The 24665-nt window shown below is 31.7% G+C and overlaps 1 protein-coding gene across 1 annotated transcript in view; it reads left to right on the top strand.

Annotated features, from left to right (window-relative positions):
• Window positions 1-7516, top strand: part of CDH9 (cadherin 9) — a 68580-nt gene extending 61064 nt beyond the window's left edge. Inside the window, exons 8-10 of the mRNA XM_031946144.1 lie at window positions 3772-3889; window positions 3980-4231; window positions 6522-7516. Coding sequence (XP_031802004.1) covers window positions 3772-3889; window positions 3980-4231; window positions 6522-7009 — 858 coding nt within the window. The 3' untranslated portion in view covers window positions 7010-7516. The remainder of the gene's footprint in view (window positions 1-3771; window positions 3890-3979; window positions 4232-6521) is intronic.
• Window positions 7517-24665: the final 17149 nt, after the last annotated feature.

The following is a 24665-nucleotide window of genomic DNA, read 5'->3' as shown; positions in this document are numbered from 1 at the left end:
AATCACTAGGTTTTTTATAAGGCAATCAGTGATTATCATGTACTTGGATAACATCTGTATTAAGATAATGCATTAAGAGCAGGTTAATATGAGCAATAAAATAGTAACAATATGTTTACACTTAAGATTTTTTGTTTTGTGTTGGAGTTTCTCCCTGCCCCCTTTGTTGAGGATATAGGATATATCCTCATATATATATATATATATACACACACATATATATAGGATATACAGAACAGGACATTAAGTGTAGTAGCTAGGAAGGAAATTTATCTGAGGCTTCCCAATTCCCTTTGCATTAGAATCATAGTTTTTTTTGTTTTTTTAGGATATTAGGGGATCCTTGAATCAGTCTTATTTTACCTAAAATATAAATCCTCTCTAAAATAATGCCAACAAAATGGTCAACTAACCTCAGCTTGTTTTTTTTCCCCCTAGTATTAAGAAACTCAATAGCTTTTAGTATACTTATTCTACTATGGCAGCTCCATAACTCCCCAAGTTATTCACATTCCATTTTTCATCTCTCTATTTCTTTTGAACTAGGTATACCTATTAACTGTACTTTTCCAGGAATTCTTCATTTCACCTTTCTTTAAAAGATATATTTGTCTCCTTATGCTAATATTGCTAGTATATTTTATATATTAGCAATATTCTATGGTATTAGACAACCAAATTCATAAATATAGCCTTTCTTTTTTCCATAATTTTCAAAGATTTATTGAAATTGATAATTTTCTTCCTATCCTTTTATATTCTACTTCTTGACCTTTATTATCACATCCAAATCATAATTTATCTCTCTCCTTTCATTTTCTCTTAATCAGATCAGAAAATATTTTATGATGATACATTTTTTCTTACTTCATTAGAAATGTTCCACCTCTGGTCAAGACTATAATTTTTGTGGCATAGCATGTTGTACAGACCCCAAACTCATTCCCAGCCATTTTCTATTCCATCTCTTAAATGTCACTGCATAATGTTTTATTTTGCTTTAAATGTCTAACTTCATTTGACAACAGAGATGAAAACATATTTTTGCCTCTTAATTCATTCAGTTTTCTACCCAAAGTTTCATGATCTTACAACAATCGAATTACTCTGTTAATATCACTAGTTCTCAAGAAAATCCTTTAAATGGTAGCAGTACCAGATTCAATACATTTAAGGAGTCTTTATTAATCTCAAAATTATATTATGGGTAGATAGTTCTTATTTTATTGGAATATTTTGCCACTCTTCTTAACAAGCTACCATCATAAGTAGAATATCTTTTATTTTCTTTGTGGACTATGGCAATATCTATTTCCTAGAAATAGATGACAGATATATAAGTAGATAGAAAGGTAAAGATAGATAAAGATGTATGTATATATTTATATCTACCACTCTATATCTATTTTCTATATCTAGATATAGAAAGATAGATATACATATACATACATACATATATATATATAGATATATATATATATATATATATATATATATATGTGAGTTTACATATGTTTTTCGTTAACAAATTCCTTGATGTTGTCTATTGATAGTCTTTATGCTTTTATAGCCCTTGTAAAGTTGTTACCAAAAACTTGGTGATTTTGAGAAGAACCTTAAACTTATGCCTAAATACTTAAAAGATTTTTCTCTCAATGTTCAACATTCTTCTATTTTTCAGCTTCCTTTTACTCATAGTTTCTGGTTTTAGTTCTCTTATTGCTTAGTATGTTCATCTTTGTTTACTTTTTTTTTAACCTTTTTCTACCACCCGCCCCATTCTCCTCAAGTCTTTTTAAATCCAAATTAATCAGAATAATTCATCTACAAAAATAACTGGGAAAGTAGACATTTTCTAGATCTTTCATCTTCTCTTCTAAAAGTGAAATTAATTTATACTTTGTAAAAAATATATTAGTAAATCCTTTTTGGCAGAAAAAATGACAGTCTGATCATTAGGATATTTCTCTTATTTATTTGGTTTATTTCTCTCTGAATATGGAGAGCAAAATGGAATCATTCAACAAAAGCAATGCATCTTCATTATAGTCTGAAATGAGAGAAACAGTTATTACTTGTAACATCCTATAACCTCTGGATTTTATATAAAAAAAAAAAAAGACAAAGATGAACTAAATACATTCAAAAGTAATTAGTTTGGAGAGATTTCTCAAGACTCTTCCATAACTATAAAAGAAGACATTGAGTAGAATGGGGAGACAAATTACCATAAAAACTTAAAGTTTGGGTCATTGTAATTTACCTAAAATTTGAAATCTCTTTGTAAATTAATTTCCCCCCCAAGACAATTGAGTTAAGTGACTTGTCCAGGGTCACACAGCCAGGAAGTATTAAGCATCTGAGTGCAGATTTGAACCCAAGTCCTTCTGACTTCAAGTCTGGTGCTCCATCCACCACACCAGTTAGCTGTCCCCCATAAACTAACTTTTAAAAATGAAATTATTACAAATAATCTGGAGATTTAAATAAAGAGGATCACATAAACATTACTATAGTGTATATAGATAGATAGATAGATATAGTTTTTGGATAAGTTAGTCATCACTTCAAGCAGAATCAAGAAGAATTTGAGAGATGGAAAATATTTTTTGGATATCTAAACTAAAGTCAAATAGTCAAATAGATGGACTATTGTTGATTCATTTTAATAATCATCTTTTCATCATTAACAAAGTGGAAATCTAAATCTTGGCAAATTCTACCACTTATTTTATCTCTTTCCAAAATCTTCCAAAATTCCTTGGCAATATTAGAGAAAGTCATGGAATCCCATTCATTTCAACTCATTATAAACTGAAACTTTGTGTGTATAAACTCTGTTATGCCCTCAATTCTATTTGGAAAATTTTCTATTTAACTCCTCAAATTTTTTAATATCATCATTAAAAAAATTAATGTCCCTTCCATAACCCTTATTTTACACATAGAATAAAAGGTTAGACTTCTATTTTGCTAAGAAGACTTAGAAAACTATGAAGAATTCTCTTTATTCCCTTTCTTTACTCTTAAGCACATCTCTTTTGCATCTTTCATTTCTCTGCCTTTCTTCAACTTAGAGGAAGGGGATATATCCTATTCCCTTTCTTAAAATAACAACTCTACCTGTATTCTTTAGCCAATTCCTGCACATCTTCTATGGGATCTTAATCCTGAATTTATGTCATCTTTCTCATTTACCTTGAGTCTCTCCTTTCCCATCTTTCTGCAAATATGGCCAGTTATCTCTAGTCAATAACAACAACAACAATAATAACAACAGTAATATAAAAAATATTTTCCCCAATAACTCTTTGTCCTCTACGTGATCTATTAAACATGGTTAATACTTAAGATTCTGTGTTTATTTCCTCTCCACTTTTCTTCTTAAGCTCTCTTTGCAATCCTATTTACTCTCAAAATGTCAATTATCACCTTTTTTTTTTTTAAAGCTCAGTCCCAAGTGTTAGATATGCATGTAAATTATTGCTCAAAGTTTGAATCTACATATCAATTCTTAGGAAATTGATTTAAAAGCCTTTTGTTTGATATGCTGCTACTAAAGAAATGATTAAATGGTAAAAAATATATATTAAGCATATTCTTATTCTTACAGTTGCATTAAAGAAAAAGGCATACAAATAAATAATGATAAGCACATTGGAAATTTTTCTTTAAATGATTCTAAAATCTACATGATTTAGTGGAACATTTTCAAGCAAACAAATCAATTTAAATTTTCTTCTAATGCCAATGTAATTATTATATTTCCAGTTGATTCAGACAATCAGTGTCATGGACAAAGATGACCCTCCTCGAGGACACAAGTTCTTCTTTGAACCAGTACCAGAATTTCCTCTTAATCCAAACTTCACAATTGTAGATAATAAAGGTATATGTGAACCTTAATCATCAAATTTATCTGTTATTTACTTTAATGAGATACTATATAGCTTATCATATCTCATTCTTACTCTTCTAGATAACACAGCTGGTGTTCTGACTCGAAAGGATGGGTATAGCCGCCATAAAATGAACACATATTTCCTACCAATTTTAATATTTGACAATGATTATCCAATCCAAAGTAGTACTGGAACACTAACTATCCGTGTGTGTGCCTGTGATAAACAAGGAAATATGCAGTCCTGCAATGCAGAAGCCTTGATCCTTTCAGCTGGTCTGAGTACAGGAGCTCTCATTGCTATTCTCCTATGCATTCTCATTCTGCTTAGTAAGTAACTCTGTAAATAAATATTCTTTCAAGTTGAAAATATCTGCCTCTTTTTTAAATCAGCATTACATCTGGCAAACACTTGTAGGTGAAAAATATACAATGCTATTTTCATTTTCATATTCTCTTAGTAAGTTTTACATAGTGACATTAGCTGGTTACTTTGTAATTATATTGAAAAGGGCAGACTGACACTGCTGGTGTTTATAAACAATTCCAAAATAAGAATGGGTTTGGTAAAAATATCCGGTGTCTAATAAGTAAAATGCATTTAAACTTTTGCAATGTTCATACTAATTATAAGGAACACCTTAATAATGCAATATAAATTTCTTATATAAAGGTATAATGCTCCAATTAAAAAAATGAAAGAGGGCATTTATTTTGATTTGTCACCATGACTATAGCAAGGCTTATAATTTTTTTTCCATATAAGTGTGGGGTTCACAAAAACTAATGTATTATTTGAGTATATACTAATAGGACAACCATTTGATTCAATTAAACAGTTGTTCCATTGTCAAACAACCCTAAAACATTCATTTTCCTAGCTGTTCAGCCAGAAATCCTTATGCTGAGGGCAGTGAGGCTAGCCAAATTTATTTTCAAGTGTTATTCCAAGCTGGAAGCTTTTCACTAAAAACCCTTACAGACCACCTGGATAACTTCCCATTGGCCAGGAACTCTTGCAGGACTTCAGTGAAAGCCTGAGGGAAATGGCCAAGAAATCATTTGTGCAATTAAAATGATACAAATTCTTTAAAAAACAAACAAAAAAACATTTTCTTGGTGTAGAGGAAGGGGCAAATCATGTCAGCAGCCAATACACAAATAACTGCAACCAGCTGTCAGGATGCAACTGTTCACCTACATTAAAAATATTTTTTATGTCCCCAAGATGATTTAGTTTTGATTATACATTTGCTCCAACTACTCCTGAATTTATCTCATTTCCTTTATCCATAAGGAACTATTATTTTAAGCAGTTTCTTTCAATTACACATAGTAATACCTTTGTGCAATATATGCCCTATAAATTCTGTATTTCTCTATATCAGTAAAGCATATAATATGTAGAACAGTTGATTTCCAATAAATTCCTTGAATTTGGAAAATTTATCAAATACAATCTACTTTTCTCTCTGAACAAAGAAGTGACATGTTTCTTCCCTTTTCAACTTAAACAACTAGAAAAGTCCAAAGTGCCTTCTTTTCACTTTTTAACCATTCCTTCTAGTTACTGTATTTATCTCTAGTTCTTTCTTCCATTAAAATTTGCTCCCATTCTAGAACTTCTGTTATTTATATGGCACAAATTCTTCAGAAAAAGTATACTAAACAGGTATTTATTAACCTCCTTTTGTCTTTTTCTTATGTGAATAAGATGGCTGCAGTATGATCATACACAAAACCATCTTTTGAAAGTCATAGTGCTAGGCAGTATAACACCTTCCCTCCCCCACAAATATATATATATATATATATATATATATATATATATATATATATATACACATACATACACATATATATAATTTAAATGAAAGAAACAAAAATTAAGAAATCATTCTAAAATATCTATTTTTAGAATTAAAATGGAAGATACAAGTTTTAAAGGAGTGGGTTAAATAATTGTGAGCCAATTTTTTAAAAAGTAGAAAAGCATAGAACATTTTTATGATGATATTGATGAGGATAAAGGCACATTACATTATAGTTAGTTTAAAAATGGGATAAAATCCAACTACTTAAAGGTAAAATATAATACAATGTCGATTTGGAGCACCATGAGTCATTGCACCATACCAAATGGTATTTTTCAAAAAAAGTCTATTCATAAATGGCATATCAAGCTTTACTTGCTTTCTGAAGAGTTAAATAAACAAAAGCAGAATACATATATAATACTTAAAGTCACAAGCTTTTCCTCTAAATTTAGGAAGATCAGCAAACCCTAAGATACTAAGTAAATGCAAGGGACAGCCTGACTTTTCATAGTTCTTTCCTCAATGGAAAAGGACTATATAATTTGTTGTCAGGCTTACACAAAATTCCAGACCTGGACAGAAAAAAGACAAACATTTTTAAATGTTTTGACTATGTAAAGTATGGTAATTAATTTAGCCCAATGTAAATATGTAGTGTGAATTTGAAAAAATGTAATCACTTTGTCTGAATTCATTATTTTTACTAATTAATTTTATATAGCTAAAAAATATAGCTAAAGATCTAGCTATATGTTTTAATCCCAGTCTTTAAAATTTGTCTTTTTTTCCATTTTCTTTCTCAGTTCTAGTTGTGCTATTCACTGCACTCAAGAGACAGAGGAAAAAGGAACCCTTAATCATTTCAAAAGATGATGTTCGAGACAATATTGTAACCTACAATGATGAAGGGGGTGGGGAAGAAGATACACAGGCTTTTGACATTGGGACACTACGGAATCCAGAAGCCAGAGAAGACAGTAAACACCGAAGAGATATAATGCCTGAAAGTATTTTTCAGATAAGGAGGACTGTTCCACTGTGGGAAAACATTGATGTACAAGACTTTATTCACAGAAGATTAAAAGAGAATGATTCAGACCCCAGTGCTCCACCTTATGATTCCCTAGCAACATATGCTTATGAGGGGAATGATTCCATAGCAGATTCCCTCAGTTCTTTGGAATCTCTTGCTGCAGATGGTAACCAGGATTATGATTATCTCAGTGACTGGGGACCCCGATTTAAAAAACTTGCAGATATGTATGGGGGAGATGAAAGTGATAGAGACTGAGAAAAGTTACTAGTGACTTGTTAAGTCATTATTAATGAAAGTAATATCTTTATTACTAAATTAAGTGACCTGCATTCTCTTACTTGGGGGAAAGTACAAACAAACATACAAACAAAATTTAAGTGTTGTCTTATTAAGGGTTTGCTTAATCAATATGTCCACATGAATCAATATGAACTGTATAGCTATAAGAAGTTTTGACCCTCTTTGCCTAAAAATATTGGAAGAAAGATGCATCACATCAGCATTGAAGAGACCTTTAAAAGGCTTTTTGTGCCTTTGCAAAGTGAAGGAAACTTTAATTTCTTATCTTGCTTACAATCACCTTTATTATATGGGACATTTGTGCAACTACTTTGTAAATTAATATGAAAAAAATCTAAATAGCAACTACAACTATGCCTGCCATATTTATTGATTTAAAAAGTCTTTGTGTTGACTCATTCATGATATTTTTATAAATGTATATTTATATTTTTATATTTTTATGAAATAAATTAGTATTTATAAAAACCAAATGCTTCTTGTTTTCTAAAGATGTTTCCCTTTCCCATTTTTAAATAGGGAATCATAGAATCTTAGAGTTAACCATGTCCAAACTTCAAATAGTTAATCAATACTCGCTAGAATACCTCCAGTTACAAGAATATCATTATCTCCTGAGGCAATCATCTGTTCACTTTTCAGTTCTAATTATTATAAATTATATGATATCAATATGAATATATACATCAATATGAATTTAATATAATCCATGGAAGAATTTTGATCTCATGCTATTTTACCCATATTCCTTATATGAATTTCATACAGAGAAATGAACCAATATCCTTTACTTTTTTTTTAATATTGCATGCATATTAATGTAACACTTCAAGTATATAACAATCTGATGTCCTTTCCTCTCACTAAATGATGTGTACTAGTCACTCTTGCAGTTGTAATATACATTCTTGGCTGATATCTCTCAGACCACTAATATCTTCTCATCTGCCATGTTCAATGCATTGATCCAATTTTGCTCTCTCAAGATAACAAGTAAATCAAATCATTTTTCTACTAATTGTGTCAAATATTATTTTAATATATGCCTAACCTCTGGACTTACAGCTATGGTCCCTATGACTATTTGGGGTGATTTTTTTTTAAATTTTGTGCATCTTAAGTTTCTTCTGAGCTAATTTAATCCTATTTTGCTTATAGAGCACAGCATCTTCTCTAATGAGGGCATTCTGTGCTGGGTGATTTTGTGTCAGTGTCTCCCATATCATGCAATCAATTCTAAATTCTTAAGAGAGACCTGTATTAAGTTCTCCATAAATGTTCTTTGGCATAATGTGACCAACTCACCAAAATTGCTCTCTCTGCAATAGAATTTGAATGCTTGGCAGTTTAGTGCGAGAAAGAATGTCAGTGTCTAGTATCTTATCCTGCCAGGTGATAATCAGAATCTTCCTAATACAAGTCAAGTGAAAGTTATTCACTTTCCTAGAATGGTGTTGAAATACAATGAAGGGTTCACAGTCATACAACAAGTGCTCTTTAAGCCTTAGTTTAAATATCAGTCTAATAATTTCATCTATATGTACAAATAAAGCATTTACAAACAAAAAATTATGCACTAGCATTCCCTCCACTTTTTTGACTTGTAGACTTTTCAAGTTGAAAAATTCATCATCAGTGCAGTAGCTGATTGGTGCCATGTTTGTCCTTATAAAAAGCACTTGACAACTTGCCTGAAAAATCATGCTAAAAAACATGAGAGCAAACACATAGCCTTGTTTCATTTCATTGGTGAATTGGAAAGCTTGAGGACATCTCCAGAACCCAGGCAAGCATGCCATTATGGAATTGATGTCACTACTGATGAACTTATCTGGGAAACACAATTTTCACCTAATTTTCCATAAGCCCTCATGACTGACATTATGAAAAGCCATCGTCAGATCTACAAATGTTGTATGCAGACCTTTGTTCTGCATCAGGTATTTTGCCTTGATTTGTCAGGTAGCCTTTGGCCTGTATATGATTAATCTAGGTTCAGAATTTGCATTCAGCAAGCATAGTCTTTTTTTTAATTGAAGCTTTTTATTTTAAAAACATATGCATAAATAATTTTTCAACATTAACCTTTGCAAAACTTTGTGTTCCAATTTCTCCCTTTCCCCATACCCTCCCCCAGATAGCAAGTAATCTAATATATGTTAAATAGAGTAGAAATATATGTTAAATCCAATATATACATACAAATTTATAAAATTATCTTGCTGCACAAGACAATTAAATCAAAAAGGAAAAAATGAGAAAAAAATAAAATGCAATCAAACAATAACAAAAAGAAGGAAAATGCTATGTTGTGAATCACATTTAATTCTTATAGTCCTCTCTCTGAAGATGGCTCTTTCCATTAAAAGATTATTGGAACTGGTCTGAATCATCTCATTATTGAAGAGAGCCATGTCCTCAGAATTGATCATCATATAATCTTGTTGCTTTGTACAATGGTCTCCTGATTCTGCTCATTTCATTTAGCATCAGTTCATGCAAGTCTCTCCAGGCCTCTCTGAAATCTTCCTGCTGATCATTTTTTACAGAACAATATTCCATAACATTCATATACCATAACTTATTCAGCTATTCTAGAACTAATGAGCGTCTATTCAGTTTCTAATTTCTTGCCACTACAAAAAGGGCTGCCACAAACATTTTTGTACATATGGGTCTCTTTCCTTCTTTTAAGATATTTGAGAAATAGGCTCAGTAGAAAGACTGCTGGATCAAAGGATATGCACAGTTTGACAACTCTTTGGGCATAGTTCCAAATTGTTCCCCAGAATGGTCAGATCAGTTAACAACTCCATCAACAATTTATTAGTGTCCCAGTTTTCCCACATCCCCTCCAACATTTGTCATCTTTTCCTGCCATCGTAAGCATTCTGAGAGGTGTGTAGTGGTACCTTAGAGTGGTCTTAATTTTCATTTCTCTGATCAATAATGATTTAGAACACCTTTTCATATGACTACAAATGGTTTCAATTTCTTCATCTGAAAATTGTCAATTCATATACTTTGATCATTTATCAATTGGAGAATGGCTTGAATTCTTATTAATTTGAGTCAACTGTCTTTGTATTTTAGAAATGAGGCCTTTATCAGAACCCTTAAATGTAAAAATGTATTCCCAATTTTTTGCTTCCCTTCTAATATTGTCTGTATTATTTTTTAGCATAAAAACTTTATAACAATATAAGCAAAATTATCTATATTGTGTTAAAAAATGAGCTCCAGTTCTTTGGTCACAAATTCCTGCCTTCTCCCCAGATCTGAGAGGTAAATTATCTTGTGTTTTTCTTATTTGCTTATAATATCATTCTTTATTCTAAATCATGAACTCACTTCGATCTTATCTTGGTATAGAGAGTTAGGTGTGGTGCAATGCCTTGTTTCTGCCATACTAGTTTCCAAATTGTAAAATGGTATTGTGGTGCCTTTTGATTCTTCTCTAAATTGGATTTAAGTGAGGCAGAGTTGCATGAAGTTGTCAGCTTCAGGCTATCTTCGTTATTACTGTCCAATTGCAGGACAGAATCAGGATGACTGGTGATGACTCAAAATGAAGTGGATGACCTTCGTGTTTTCCATGTCTAATCAAGCTCTAAGCACTTCACATCTACTTCACCTAACATCATTGTGTTGGGAAGTCTTCACATGCTTTGTAGACAAACCCCTAACTCATCATAGGGCTTGATATCCCTTAGTTACTCTCAGTTTTAGTCATTCCCCTACATCTGAAATATCGTCTCACTTTGTCCCTGCTTCATGGTTATCTTGGATTTCTTCAAGACTCACCTCAAGTTATACTTTTTAGCAAAATTCTTTCCAGATCGATCCCACTACTTTTGATTCTCTAATTTCATCAGTTTACTAAAGAATTTCATTAGTTTTTTTATTGATACCACATCACTGATACATTGAATTTGTCAAAGAAAAATCTCTGACTAAATTTTTGCAAAAAAAACCCCAAAAAACAAAAACATGTTTCTTTATGCCCAAGGGTTTGCATTTGTATTTGGTACAATTTTTTTTCTTTAATCTTTGGTAAGTAAAATTTTGCAAATCAGTGCTCCATTTATATATACATATGAATGAGATTTTTGACATAAGTACAATTCTTCATATATATTCATATTATATCTAGTCGTGTTAGATTTATCACATCATTCAAAGTTTGTGAGATCTCTATTGTATCATGGTTTTCTTATCAGATGTGTTAACCATTCCTGCAACTTTGAGTTATCTATGCATTTGGTTAGCAGATCATCCATGACTTCATTCAAGTCATTGATCAAAATGTCAGAAAGAATGGAATTGAGCAAAGGGTCCTGCAGCACAATATATGAGATCTTTCTCTAGGTTGATATTAGTCCATTAATCACTATTCTCAAAGTCAGTTACTAGAGATGATGACAAATTGAAAATGAATTTTATAATACAGTGACTTCATTTTGCCAAGACTTATTTCCTATTTTGATTAAGCAAGAACTAGGTATATTTAGTATATGTATATATATAATATAATACTTACACATTATGTTTATGTTATAATATTTATATATATTATATTAAAGATATATTTATATAAAACAACCAAATAAATTGTTGACCTATGGTTGGTTGCTCTTTATCATAACATATCACAAAGATTCTAATCACAGCTTTAATTTATATTGATTTGTAGTTTCTTAAGGATTTTTTTCATATGTAATTTAATTCTTATGGCAAAATGATAAGTAATTGAGGCAGAGAGAAGTGAAGTGATTTGTTCAGGATCACAAAACTAAGCAGTATCTGATGCAGAATTTGTACTAAGGGCTTCATGAGTCAAAATTAGTACTCTATTATCTGTGCAACTTAGTTGTGATATCAGTAGATTTTAAGTAGAGCAATGCAAGTAATTTTGGTAACCCTATCATTAGGTACCCCATGATGCTGCAATATTTTGCAAATTGCAATGGTTTCAGGAACCAAACAAAGAGGTTACTTTGATATCTGCTTTAGATAAAAGATCTGAGCCTCACATTCATTCACACATGAAATCATTCCATCTGTTTCTCCCTGCATAGTTGCTCCAAACTTTAATCCATGATCCCACAACAAGTCCACCTGAGTCATAAAGACAGAAACAGAGAATTAAAACAAATCTTTTATTTTTTATTTAACTCCAAAGATAGAATCAAGAAAACTTTGATCATTTTGCAATTTTAGACTCAACCAGAAATGAGGAAAATGATAGGCTTTATTTTTTTTGTTTGTTATATACAAATATATCTTATATATATATATATATATATATATATATATATATATATACATATTATAAATATTATAACAAACATAATTAAGTATTATATCATATATAAGTATTATAAATGCATAACTATCTTTTTAATATATTTTATATTATTTATACTTTTTATATCCATCTATCATTGCTCCTTTATCCCAATATCAGAAGTCAATTTTGAAAATTTACCAATTGCTTAATTTTTTACCAAAAATGTGTAAATATTTTATAATAGAGCACTAATAGACTTCTGATCAACTAATAAATAAGCATCTATTAAATTCCAACTTTGCACAAGTGCATTCAATATGCTTTGAATAAAAAGTGAATTTGTTACTATCCCCAAGGGCCTCACATTCTTTTGAGGTAAATAACATAGATAATATAATATATGTGTTAATCTATTATCAACAGTTTAGGGATATAACAATATTTCTATATGAAATTCTTAGATTTGGGTATGTTTGATTTTCTTTTTTTAATATGAGATAATTTTGAACTTTAATTGCAATTTTCATGAAGATCAAATTAGTCATGGTAACAGAAGGTACTTACAAATATACCATCTACCTTTTGCTTAAATCCCACAAAATTAAATCATTTTGAATCAAAATCTGGGAAATCAAAATGCTTGGAAGTACAAAGCATTATTAGAGTTTTCTTTTTAAATTAACAGCCTATGTCTCTAAGCTTGAATTTTAGAAATATCCACAATGTACCTGTCCTTTATAAATTATAAATAATTCATATAAGTTAATTTGAGTTAATAGTGGAAAATGTAGATTGTGAATATATATAGATTATCCACACATTCTATCCTTTGAATGTGCCCCTAGCTTTGCATAAGATTTAATTTAATCACAAGCATTAAACCTTAATCAGTCATTTGCTTAGCCAATATTTATGTAAGAGCATGTTCATTTCATGGAAATATTGGCAATTCATCAAAATTCAGATCCAATAGTGCTAGTCCTGGTGTTTGGTAAATGGTATCATGAGCAAGATCCGATGATTAAACAGAATTGACAGTGATCCAGGAAAAACCAAACAGAGAATAGCTGAAGGATACTTTCCAAGTATCTGAAAGAAATGAGACTTCCAAAGAGTATGAGGATAGACAGTCAATAGAGACTTAAGTCTCATTCAAGATATATTAACTTATTGAAGTAGTGTATATACAAAAGAAAGCAGATGACAGGAAGTGAGGAGGTTTGGGACAGTGAAAAAATGTTAAGATTGTGAGAGGATTTAAAATAATGTAATCATTTTATTTTTCACCTAATAGAAGTTTGCATCAGTCAGAAACTAGGACAGTTGGAAGTCAAAGCCTTGTCTTCTTTCATTTGCACCCTTACATTGCTGGAAAAAAATAACCAAGTTTATGGATGTTAGACTTTAGCATTAAACAAGAGTCCCAGGACTCAGAGCAGGACCTCAATTCCTAGCACAATTACTGATATGAAGACAGGGCTCTCATTCTAAGATGAACTGAGGCATGAGTCAGCAGGATACTAATGGAGAGTTTAAACAATAGAAAATGATAGGAAAAGTAGCAAAATTGCCCATTGGAATCAGACCCAAGTCTAAATCCAACCTAATATATTTACTAGCCTTGTGATCCCCAGAAAGTCATTTAACTTGCATTTGCATCAACTTTCTCACAATAAAATGAATATAATAATGGTGCCTACCTCTCAAATTTTGTGCTGACAAACTTCAAAGTAGAATAATAATATTTGTGCAGTTATAATCACCTTATGATCACATCCTGTGTTGTCAAAAGTTAAACCAAGAAGTGAGATCATTTATATATACTTACAATACCTATGATTGTATTTAAATATAATAATAGAGCACTTTTGTAATACTAGTCTATTAATGAGAATGATTTTTTTTTTTTTGTGGGATAACATCTTGCTTAATTGGGGGTAAAAAGCCAGTGTTCTCTATCGACAAAATTGATTATCAATATTTATCTGTTAATGTTATCTGTTAATGAGACTTTATGTTTCCTCCTTAAAAATGTCTTCTTGGTTTAACTTTTGACAACACATGATGTGTATAATATAGTTTTGACATTATGTATGATTCAAACAACATTAATTGTGGTTGAATTGACTTTAGGGAATATGTTTCATATGATAGCTCTGTTTTGTCTCATAATTTTATGATGAATTCATCAAGGAAAAACAAGTTTACCAAAAAATCTAATTTCCAAAGACATTCACTATTCTATTAAAGTTGTGGGCCTTCTTTGTCATTCAGGCAAAAAAAAAAAAAAAAACCTTGACCTTGTGCTGAAAAAATAAAATTATTTTTCCCTTCATCTTTTTTTGTTTTGTTTTAAGAGAATGGGTATGAATTGTATACCCATGTGTATATTTTTTATGTATTCAAAATACACACACACACACACATATATATATATATGTATGCGTATATTTATCTGTATGTATATGTATCCATATTTACATATGGATAAATACATAAATAAATGAAAAAATAGCATGATGGTTTCATTATTTTAAGTGTCTAAGATTAGAGCATCTCACGTGAATTCTGTTACTGATACTTAACTTTTCCATTGTAGCATAAAAACAGCCATAGACAATATATAAACGAATAAGCATAGTTGTATTTTAGTGAAACTGTACTTTTGAAAACATTCAATAGGCTGGATTTGGCCTAGAAATATAGTTTACTTAACCCTGCTAAATACCCATTATGTTTCTTATATGGTAATCCCATTATCTTTTGAAACATCCACAAAGTTGTTTTTTCTGACATTATGGTGTTCTATTATTCAAAAATATCTAACATCATTAAAATATATATTAGGATAAAATACTAGATTTTTTAATATAAAGGAATAAGTTGTACTAATACCAAATATGAAGTAGCTTACTATTCTTTTCCTTAACTTTTGTTAGCCCAATTTTTAGCTTTATTTTATTTGGCTTTAGTTTATTTTGAAGAACTTTTCAGTATACACACATACACACACACACACACACACACACACACTTTTATATCTATATCTATTCACACACACACACACACACACACACATATATATATATATATATATATATATATATATATATATAATTTGTGAACATACATATATTCATATAACAGTAAGAGATATCTCACAATAAACTAGTTCAATAGGATACCTATCAAATTTGATACCATAATAGTGGTAGTATTTATTATTCACTGATTTTGTTTTCTCTATGCAGATGACTAATCGTCTTCTTTTATTTACTATAGTTCTTCTTACTGTTATTTATAGTTTTTCATATAATGTTCTGCTTGGTTTTCTGGAGGTCTCTGGACCAGCCTTCATTTCAGCAGAATAATCACCATGAAAATAGCCAGAGATAAAGTCCAAATTTTTTATTATCTTTTTTACAATCTAGTTTCCTTGCCTGGGGCCTGGACTAGCTTTCTTGAGGTCCTCCAAAATGAGTCTTGGTTTCTGTGGGGGAGGCAGGAGGACTGCCACCATGGTCTTTGTCTTGAAGTCTATCTCAGTCTGAGAGCTTGTGCTCCAGTTCCAGTCTTCTGTCTTCTACAAGTCTGTCTCCGAGCTCTTTCCTGAGTCTGTCCCTAAACCCCTTCTGAGTCTGTCTCTGAGCGCTCTAAGTCTTGGTTTCAGTGGAGAAGCAAAGGAGAAAAAGCACCATGATGATGTGAGATGGAATGAATGAACCTGGCTGAGTGTGTTCCAGCTTATATACTCTATTATAATTACATTATCATAGGTATGAATCTTGTACAATGTAATAAATCTTCAAAAAAACTTTTATAAACACTATTGGTCTTATTTCTACATGGTTTATTTCTTGCTTTACATTAATTATAAGAGGATTAGAGAAGCAAAAAAAAAAAAAATCCCTCAGGTTCTTTCTCATAGAAAAGACTTCCTTTCTATAGATATCAACATTCATCATTTCATTGAAATTACTTCTCTAAGGTTACTAATGATATCAAATCTAGTAGATTTGTGTCAATTCTTATCCCTACTGACAATGTTGATCATTATCTCCTTGATACTCTTTCTTTGAGGTTTTTGTGATAATACTTTCTCCTGGATCTCCCCCTATCTAAGTATTCCTATTCAATCTTCTTTGTTATATCAATATCATGGGTGTCCCACAAGGCTCTATCCTTGGATCTCTTTTCCTCTTTCTCTATATTATTTGACTTAGTGCATTCATCAGCTGATAGGAATGATAATATCTTGATGATATTCAGACCATTTATCTAGCTCTAACACTTCTTCTGACCTCCAAACCTTCTTATTCATGCATTCTACTGCTTGTTGGACCAGTCAAATTGAATGTCTTCATAACATCTTAAATTAAATGCAACTGAAATAAATTCATTATCTTTACACTTACCCTAACTACCTTCTTAATTTTTCCATTGCTTCCTTTATTGTTGTGAAGTTTCTGTTGTACAAATCTTTCTGACTCTATTTTGGGATTTTTTGATCAAAGGTCCTTAAAGTGATTTGCCATTTTCTTCTTCAGCTCATTTTACAAATGAAAAAGTGAGACAAACAGAGTTAAGTGACTTGCACAAATCTACTAATTGTCTAAGACTAGATTTGAACTCATGAAGATGAGCCCTTGTTCTATCCACTTGTGCTATCTTAGTTGCCATTACCTAGGATAATCCAAATCACCCAGACTTGCAAATTAGACTTTTCACACTTTCTCATACCCCATATCCAATGGATTATCACTTTGCATCAATTATATTTGGACATGTTCATAAATACTCCATTTTCTCTACTGGTATTGGAATTATACTGATGTACACTATTATTACTCATGCCTTTATTATTGCAATGTCTTTCTTTTGTTTGGTTTCCCTTACTAAAGGCTTTCAACACTCCAGTCCATTTTCAGATTAGTCTTACTAAAGTACAAGTCTAAATGTGTGACCTTTTTACTCAAAAAAATGCCTATAATTCACTAACACCTTCAAGATCACAATGAAATAACCTGATATTTAAAAGCCCTTCATAACCTGGATTTTCCTACTTTTACAATCTTCTTATACCATATTCCTGTGTAGTTATTCTGCAGTACAGGCTCATTGGCTTTGCTGTTGCTCCCATAAGACAATCCATCTTCTGAATCTGAACATTTTCACCAACTATTTTGAATGTCTGGAATTATCTCTTTTTTTTCTCTCTTCATCTACTGACCTCCCTAGCCATCTTCAAGTTCTAGCTAGAGTCTTTCCTTTTACAAGAAACCCTCCTTGATACCACTTAATGCTAGCAATTTCCCTCCTCTCCAATTTGTAATGTATGTCTTATGTGTATAAATATATACACATATGTATGTATGTGTTGGATATGTATGTATAAACATATATATTTATATGCATGTTGTCTTCTGTGACCTTTTTGAGAACAAGTATTACTATTATTGTTAATTTTGCTATTATTGTTACTATTATTTTGCTTTTCAAGAGCCCTATAGCTTAATTCAGTTTTTAGTACTCTGTAGGTGCTTAACATGTGCTTATTGACTAACAATTGAGTCCTGACATGAAGATTCCAGTATACTTTAAGATTTTGCTAACTTTTCTGACTCTTTGCTTCAACACATCTGGAACTTTCAGTATCTGACATTTTTCCTCTTCCTCCTATAAAAGAGTATACTTTTGTGTCATAATACATAAACATTTTTTCATAATAAATTTTTATTGTAATTGAAGCAGGTGGCTGCTACTTCCATATTGGGGAGAGAGAAGTGGGGCTTGCTTGGCATGATGTGAAATAAAGCTGAGCTTACCCCCAAAGTAGGCAGATGGGATGGGAGAATAACCTCTAATTTAGGGGTGGACTGAGGTGCTGTACCATTGCCAGGGGAGGAGGGTCCCTGGGGCCTGCTGCTAGGAAGGGGGTATAGGTGTACCCTTTTGCCTCCATAAGGCTCTTATTTGTCCTGCATCTTTTCTAAGAGGGGCACAATCATATCAAACTTGGGCCTCTTGGCTGGTCCTCATTCATGCAGAACTTCATGAACTTACACACATGTGGCAAGATACCTGGAGGTATCTTCTAGAACTTCCAGAGCAATCTTCGTGCCAATTTCAACATTGGAGAGGTCAGCAAATGGTACCTTCCTTATCACTAGTTTCCATGGCAGTAATAAAAAACTCCACATCTTCAGAAATGATTAATCTCCTCTGGTTCTTCTGCAAAAGGGTGCCTGAACATTCAAAGGAGAATTTCACATCAGCCATGCTGATACAAACTGTCATATTCTTGTTGATCATGACACTTTGACTGTTGAGGGCATGTGGGAGTATGAGGGGCTCCAGTGGGTGCAAGAAAGCCATGAATGAACAGTTTTGCTTACAAATTGATATAAAAAGAATTTGTAGCAAGAACCCCTAGGAAAAATAAAAGTACAAGTGATAATCTATCTTTGCTTAATTCTGTGCAGTATAAATATTTTAATAATTCTTCTCTGAATAGGTCTCTTTCAGGTGTATTACAGACTGTTCTTCCTGCATTCTTATTATTCCAACTGTCCATAAAGCTTTATGTTACCCTGAACCACAATCCATTTTCCCACCCCACCCTATATTTTCACTTATAGCTAATATATGCTGTCTTTACTGGCTCATAGCTGGTGCTTTCCATCAGAATTCCTCTTCCAAATCTTAATTTAAAAACTGACTATATAATAAAGTGTTCATGAAACTGTTCAGAAAATCTGATCAGCATTGATTGCTATTTTAAAATGGAGAGAAAGGTTAGTAAGGGAGGCAAGAAAAATGGAGAAAGGTTTGACAGTTGAAAAGATGAATGCAATCTTTAGTTGCATTAGTGGAAGAGTTGTATTGATATAATGATCATGGTAAAGTTTCTGCTATTCAAGTTATATTCTGTTTTTATCAGAATATGTCTAGAATATTATGTAGCATTTGGGAGTCATATTTAAGAAAGGAAATTGAGTTGGATCTTGTCTAAAGGAAGACTATCAATATGTGACAAGATTCTATGAAAATCATTATTAATGTCTGGAAATGTTTAGGATGAAGAATAGAAGACTTTGAGTAGGTATGAGAGGTACCTTTAAGTTTCTGAGGGACTGGCATGAACAAGATTACTTCTTCTTAGCCTAAGAGAGGATAGTTAGAAGAAACAGCAGTCATGGAGTCTTCTTCAGAATCACCATGAGAAAGAACATTCTAAAAATTAAAATTATCTGAAAATTGAATAGGTTGCCTCAGGAAGCAGCAAGTTTGGTTGCAAGTTCATCAAGTTAAGACTACGTGAATAGTAATAAAGGATTATTTAAATAGAATTAATATTTGAATAAATGTATGTGCATATATATGTATGTGTGCATACATACATCTATACATATATTTGTGTGTTTGTGTATATATATATATATATATATATATATATATATATATATATATATATATATAATTTAAGAATAGAGAAGATTTGGATGTCTTTTTCTTAAGGCAATAGGATCCAAATAAGTAAATAGGTAGATACTAAAGATTGGTTAGAGGAACTATATGATAGTGAAGGAAAGCCAGTGATGGAAAAAATCTGAGCCTAGAAGAAATACTAAGGAAAATAATGACAAATAAAGAATGTGTTAAATATATTGGTACAAAGAGGGGAAAATAAAAAGTAGTCTCTACAGACAAAAGAGTCAATGACAAAAAACAAAATAGAGAAAATGTCACTCAGATACTCTCCTCCTTTCTCTTCCTGCTTCCCCAGCTCTCTTTTCTATGTGTGTGGATTAAAATTATCCCACCATAATAAACAAGATTGAGGCAGAAGTCTGAGCCAATGGCACTTTATTAAAGAGTCCATAGTCCCCTCTAATAAAGGGGATGATCTGAGATGCCTCCTCTCTCCAGGACCCTATTTTTAAAGGGCTAGATGACCAGTCATCAGAATTCCATTGATTGATATGTAATGCATAAACTAAAATAAGTTAAATAATATATCAGCAGGGTCTTAAGTTGAGTGAAGTAAGAAATATCTCCATACAAGTTGGACAAGCTTTTCCTTAAGTTGGATAGGAAGAAATGGTACAAGCTATCACAGTCAGTGACCTAAATGATCATAAGATGATCATCTGTTCCCATTGGATAAGGGATTGGTTTAGAAGTACAAAAATATTTTTAGAGAATTAGTAGTTGTCATGTCTATCTTGCTGAACTTGGTCACCATGACAAGGCAAAACAAGAGTGGAAGGCTTTAGTTAATTTCCTATAAGCAAATGAATTTAGAATCTATAGTTTACAGCTCTGGAGCCTTATATAGAGAACTTTGATATGATTTTATCAAATTGGTCAATACTGATTTGAATAGAATATGAGTACAAATAATTTATAGGGCTTGTTGTTTACTAAACTTTCATATGGAATTTAGAAACTTTGAACAAGGGAGCTGTTATGCAAAATAGGGGATTTGTAACATTCTACATATTTTTTTCCTGTTCTTGTCAAAGATTCCTTTTAATTTGCATTCTAATCTACAGCATGGGGGGAGGAGAGACCAGTAAGGGAAAACATGGTGCTTCTGACTTACACATCTCCTCTGATATGTTTCTGGCATAGACCCCTGAAATGAGTTTTAGGAGACAGAATCCTTCTTAGGGAATAAATGGGTATAACAAGTATTTTCTAACCCTAAATCAGAGATATTCATTCTGCTATCTGGATGAAGTATGTTCAAAAGATAAATTGATTATTTTGTGCAATGATTTAATTACTTGCTTTTATTGCATATGTTCCAAAAAAGCTTGTTTTCTGAAAGCTAATAAAATACACACCTAATGTAGAGAATGTTATTTTTCCTTGGGTTCATTATTAATTGTATGAAGACACCACATTTCTAAAAGTATTAAACTTACCTTTTGTATTCTAAGCTTAAAGACAGATGACAAGTTCTGAAGAATCTAAATAATAATAAATTATAGTTGAGTGAGAGTAAGAAATTAAAAGTATCCAATGGGATGAAATCTCAAGTGTAAAGCCACAGAGATTCCATGTTTTTAGGGAGCAGCCCCAACAAGAAAAATGCCATGTCTACATTAAAAGTCAGCAGCAGCCCTATAACAATAAAGACATGAATTGTCCCTCCCTTAGAGCGTCTCCAGAAAAAATTTACTTTTGGTAATGTTGTATTGCTATTTTTCTAGTGGTTATTTTTTGAACTTCAAGCCACTGAATTAAGTATTCCCTTGCCTGTCTAGCATATGTAAATATGAGCTAATACATATTCACCTATTACCTTTAATAAAGACTCTATAGGGCAAAAGGAGCCCAATAGCTGATGCCTTTATGACAAAGCAGAATTACCTTCAGATTTGGGAGGATAGAAAACAATGGCCAAAGTTGTTCCATGCAAAGTAATAAAAAGAAAAAAAAAAGACCATAACTATGCCTAAAGAGTTGTAGTAAAGGCTGTGTTACATCCAATTCTGAAAACTAATTCCCAGTTTGTTCTTGCAATGCTTATCAACTCTCTTTTTTTCCCCCCAAAAGCTACTATCTCCTTAGAAATAGATTCTCCTTTTTATTTGTACTGCTAGGTTATCCACCACAACAAAGAAAAAATTTTAAGTATTTTTTTTCTCAAAATCAAAATCAAATTTGGGCTCATCAATCAACTTAGTAGGGAGTGAGAGCTGGCATAAATGACTGAATGGTTTTCTCCTTGAAGACTACTGCCCACATTCCAAATTCATGGAGTTGTTCAGAGTGGAACATAGGGACATTATATTGTGTAATTTCCCCCCATTTTCCTATCCCACAGCGGGATGGAAATTCAGGAATTTTGTCTTTTCTTAAAGCAAGGAAAAGATGTTGACCAAGTCCAAAAGTTTTACTCTAAGAATTTAGGAAATGAGATATGTTAGGAGTAGAATTTGACTGGTCCCTGAGCCATGACACTATTAGACAAATAAAGTGATAAAAGCTAGTATTAGGATCTGACATTCCACAGATCTTAGCAAGATAGCTGGTGAATATTAAAAATGGCACTTTGAAATAGAAGTAGGTTATTTATTAACATCCAACATATATTGGATATAAAATATTTTATCATGTTTAACATATATTGTATTACTTGCCATCTTGGGGAGGGGTTGAAGGAAGGGGGGTTGAAATACAAGGTTTTGCAATGGTTAATGTTGAAAAATTATCCATGTATATAAATTATTCATGTATATGTTTTGAAAATAAAAAGTTTTTATTAAAAAACATGCAACAGCATCTGATAACTCCTAGCAGAAAATAGAGCTTGCAATAAAGCAAGGTGGAGATGAATTAACTGAAGCCAACAATGGTTTTTTAGCAACATAGTATCATTAAGTTTAGGAGGAGGTTTGACAGAAGCTTTCTGTCATTGTCCCACAGATGATGGCATCAATCCATTGTTTCCTAAACCAAGGACACATACCGAATGTTTGTGCCGAGAGTTCTTCCCATACTAACTGATAGTCTTCTGACAAGAAAACATCACAAAGAGGTCAATATCAGACTGTATACTTTTCATAAAACCACAGAATCCCAGAGTAGGAGGGACCATAATAAAAGTAACAACCAAGAAACAAACAAATAAAAAGAATATCCTTTATTACCTAAATGATAAGAAGTTACCATTCTTCTACTTTACTTGGTTTTGACTCCACAGAACAAGGTACCATTCCCAGGCATACCTCACTATCTCTGATTTCATCAACAATGCTGTTAACTCAAGCCTTGATTACTAGTACATATTGGTACTCATGGACAAAAGGAGGTTTTTTGTTGTTGTTGTTGTTGTTTTTTTTTTTGTTGTTGTTTGTTTATTTCAAATGTCCACCTAATCATGCTTTACTAACACATACGTGAGAAATAAAATGTATAATTTTTTTCATTATCATTTCACATATTTATTCATATTTAATTTTATCTTATTAAATTCTATTTAGTGTTCTAATCTTCTGTAATTTTTAGGATACTATTATTCAAAGTGTTAACTATCTCTCCAAGTATTTTGTCATTGGCAATATAAATATGTCATCCAAATAATTAAAAAAAAATGTTCAACAGCAAAGGACCAAGAACTCATCACAGGATGTATCTTTCCAAATTGAAATGAAGGCATTCATGACTACTTTTTGAGTTTGTTCAATTAATCTGCTCCCATTTTTAATTTAATTATGGATTATCCTACATATCAATTTTTAAAAGAATAACATGGAATTATCTTTGAAATATTTTAGTAAAATTTAATTAAATGTAAAATGATCTGGAGAAAGAAATGGCAGAGTACTCCAATATTCTTGCAAAAAATTCCTAAATTGGGTCAAATAGAGCCAGACACAACTAAAATGACCGAGTAACAGCAATACCAGCAGTGGCAAAAAAAAAAAAAAAAAAAAAAAAAAAAAAAAAAAAAAAAAAAAAAAAAAAAAAAAAAAAAAAAAAAAAAAAAACTATACATAACATACCCCCTGTTTTTGAACTAGGTTAATCTAAATGATAACAATATTAATTTTGCTTGACTAATTTAGGCTGAAATAATACATCCTTTGTTTGTGTTTGCTACTTGTCTACCTTGAAATACACTAAAAATTACTTTAAAACATTCTAAATTATTCCTTGAATCAAAGTCAATTTCCATAATGAATAGTCAAGTAATGTTTATTTAGTAAGTAAACAAGCCAACATTTTTGTGATTCTGATTTGCAATGAGAAGAAGAAAAGACATTTTTAAAAAAATTGTTATGAATGCTTGTCTGCCACATTCCAGGTATGACTATGTCTCTCTGTTTCTGTGTCTGTGTCTATGTCTCTGTCTGTCTATCTGCCTATGTCTGTTTGTATCTATGTCTGTCTTTCTTGGCCTTTCTATGTCTTTCTCTCTCTCTCTGTCTCTCTGTCTGTCTTTATTTATCTTTGTGTCTGTTGCTTCCTTTGTCTGTGCCTTTGTCTCTATCTCTGTCTCTGTCTGTCTCCCTGTTTCTTTTCCTCTTCATCTCCTTTTTCCTCTCCCTCCCCCTCTCTTCTCCTCCCCTTCTCTGCACCCCCCTCCCTGCTAGTCTCATCTTTTCTAATAGCTCTTATAGACATTCCGTAAGGCAAAGAAGTATCAAAAATCAAGAAAATGACTGTCTTTTTGCCCTATATAAAATATGTATTCTTCCCGAGAATATCTTCTGAAATTTCTGTTGCATTTTTATTTTCAGTCAGAATCTCCACATTACTCTTCTCCTGAGTAGGTCATGACTAAAAATTCCAAATGGTCCTTGGTGC

Source organism: Sarcophilus harrisii, chromosome 1 (assembly GCF_902635505.1).
Source record: "Sarcophilus harrisii chromosome 1, mSarHar1.11, whole genome shotgun sequence".
In the NCBI taxonomy this organism is placed as follows: Eukaryota; Metazoa; Chordata; class Mammalia; order Dasyuromorphia; family Dasyuridae; genus Sarcophilus; species Sarcophilus harrisii.
This window is presented reverse-complemented; position numbering and strand designations above follow the sequence as displayed.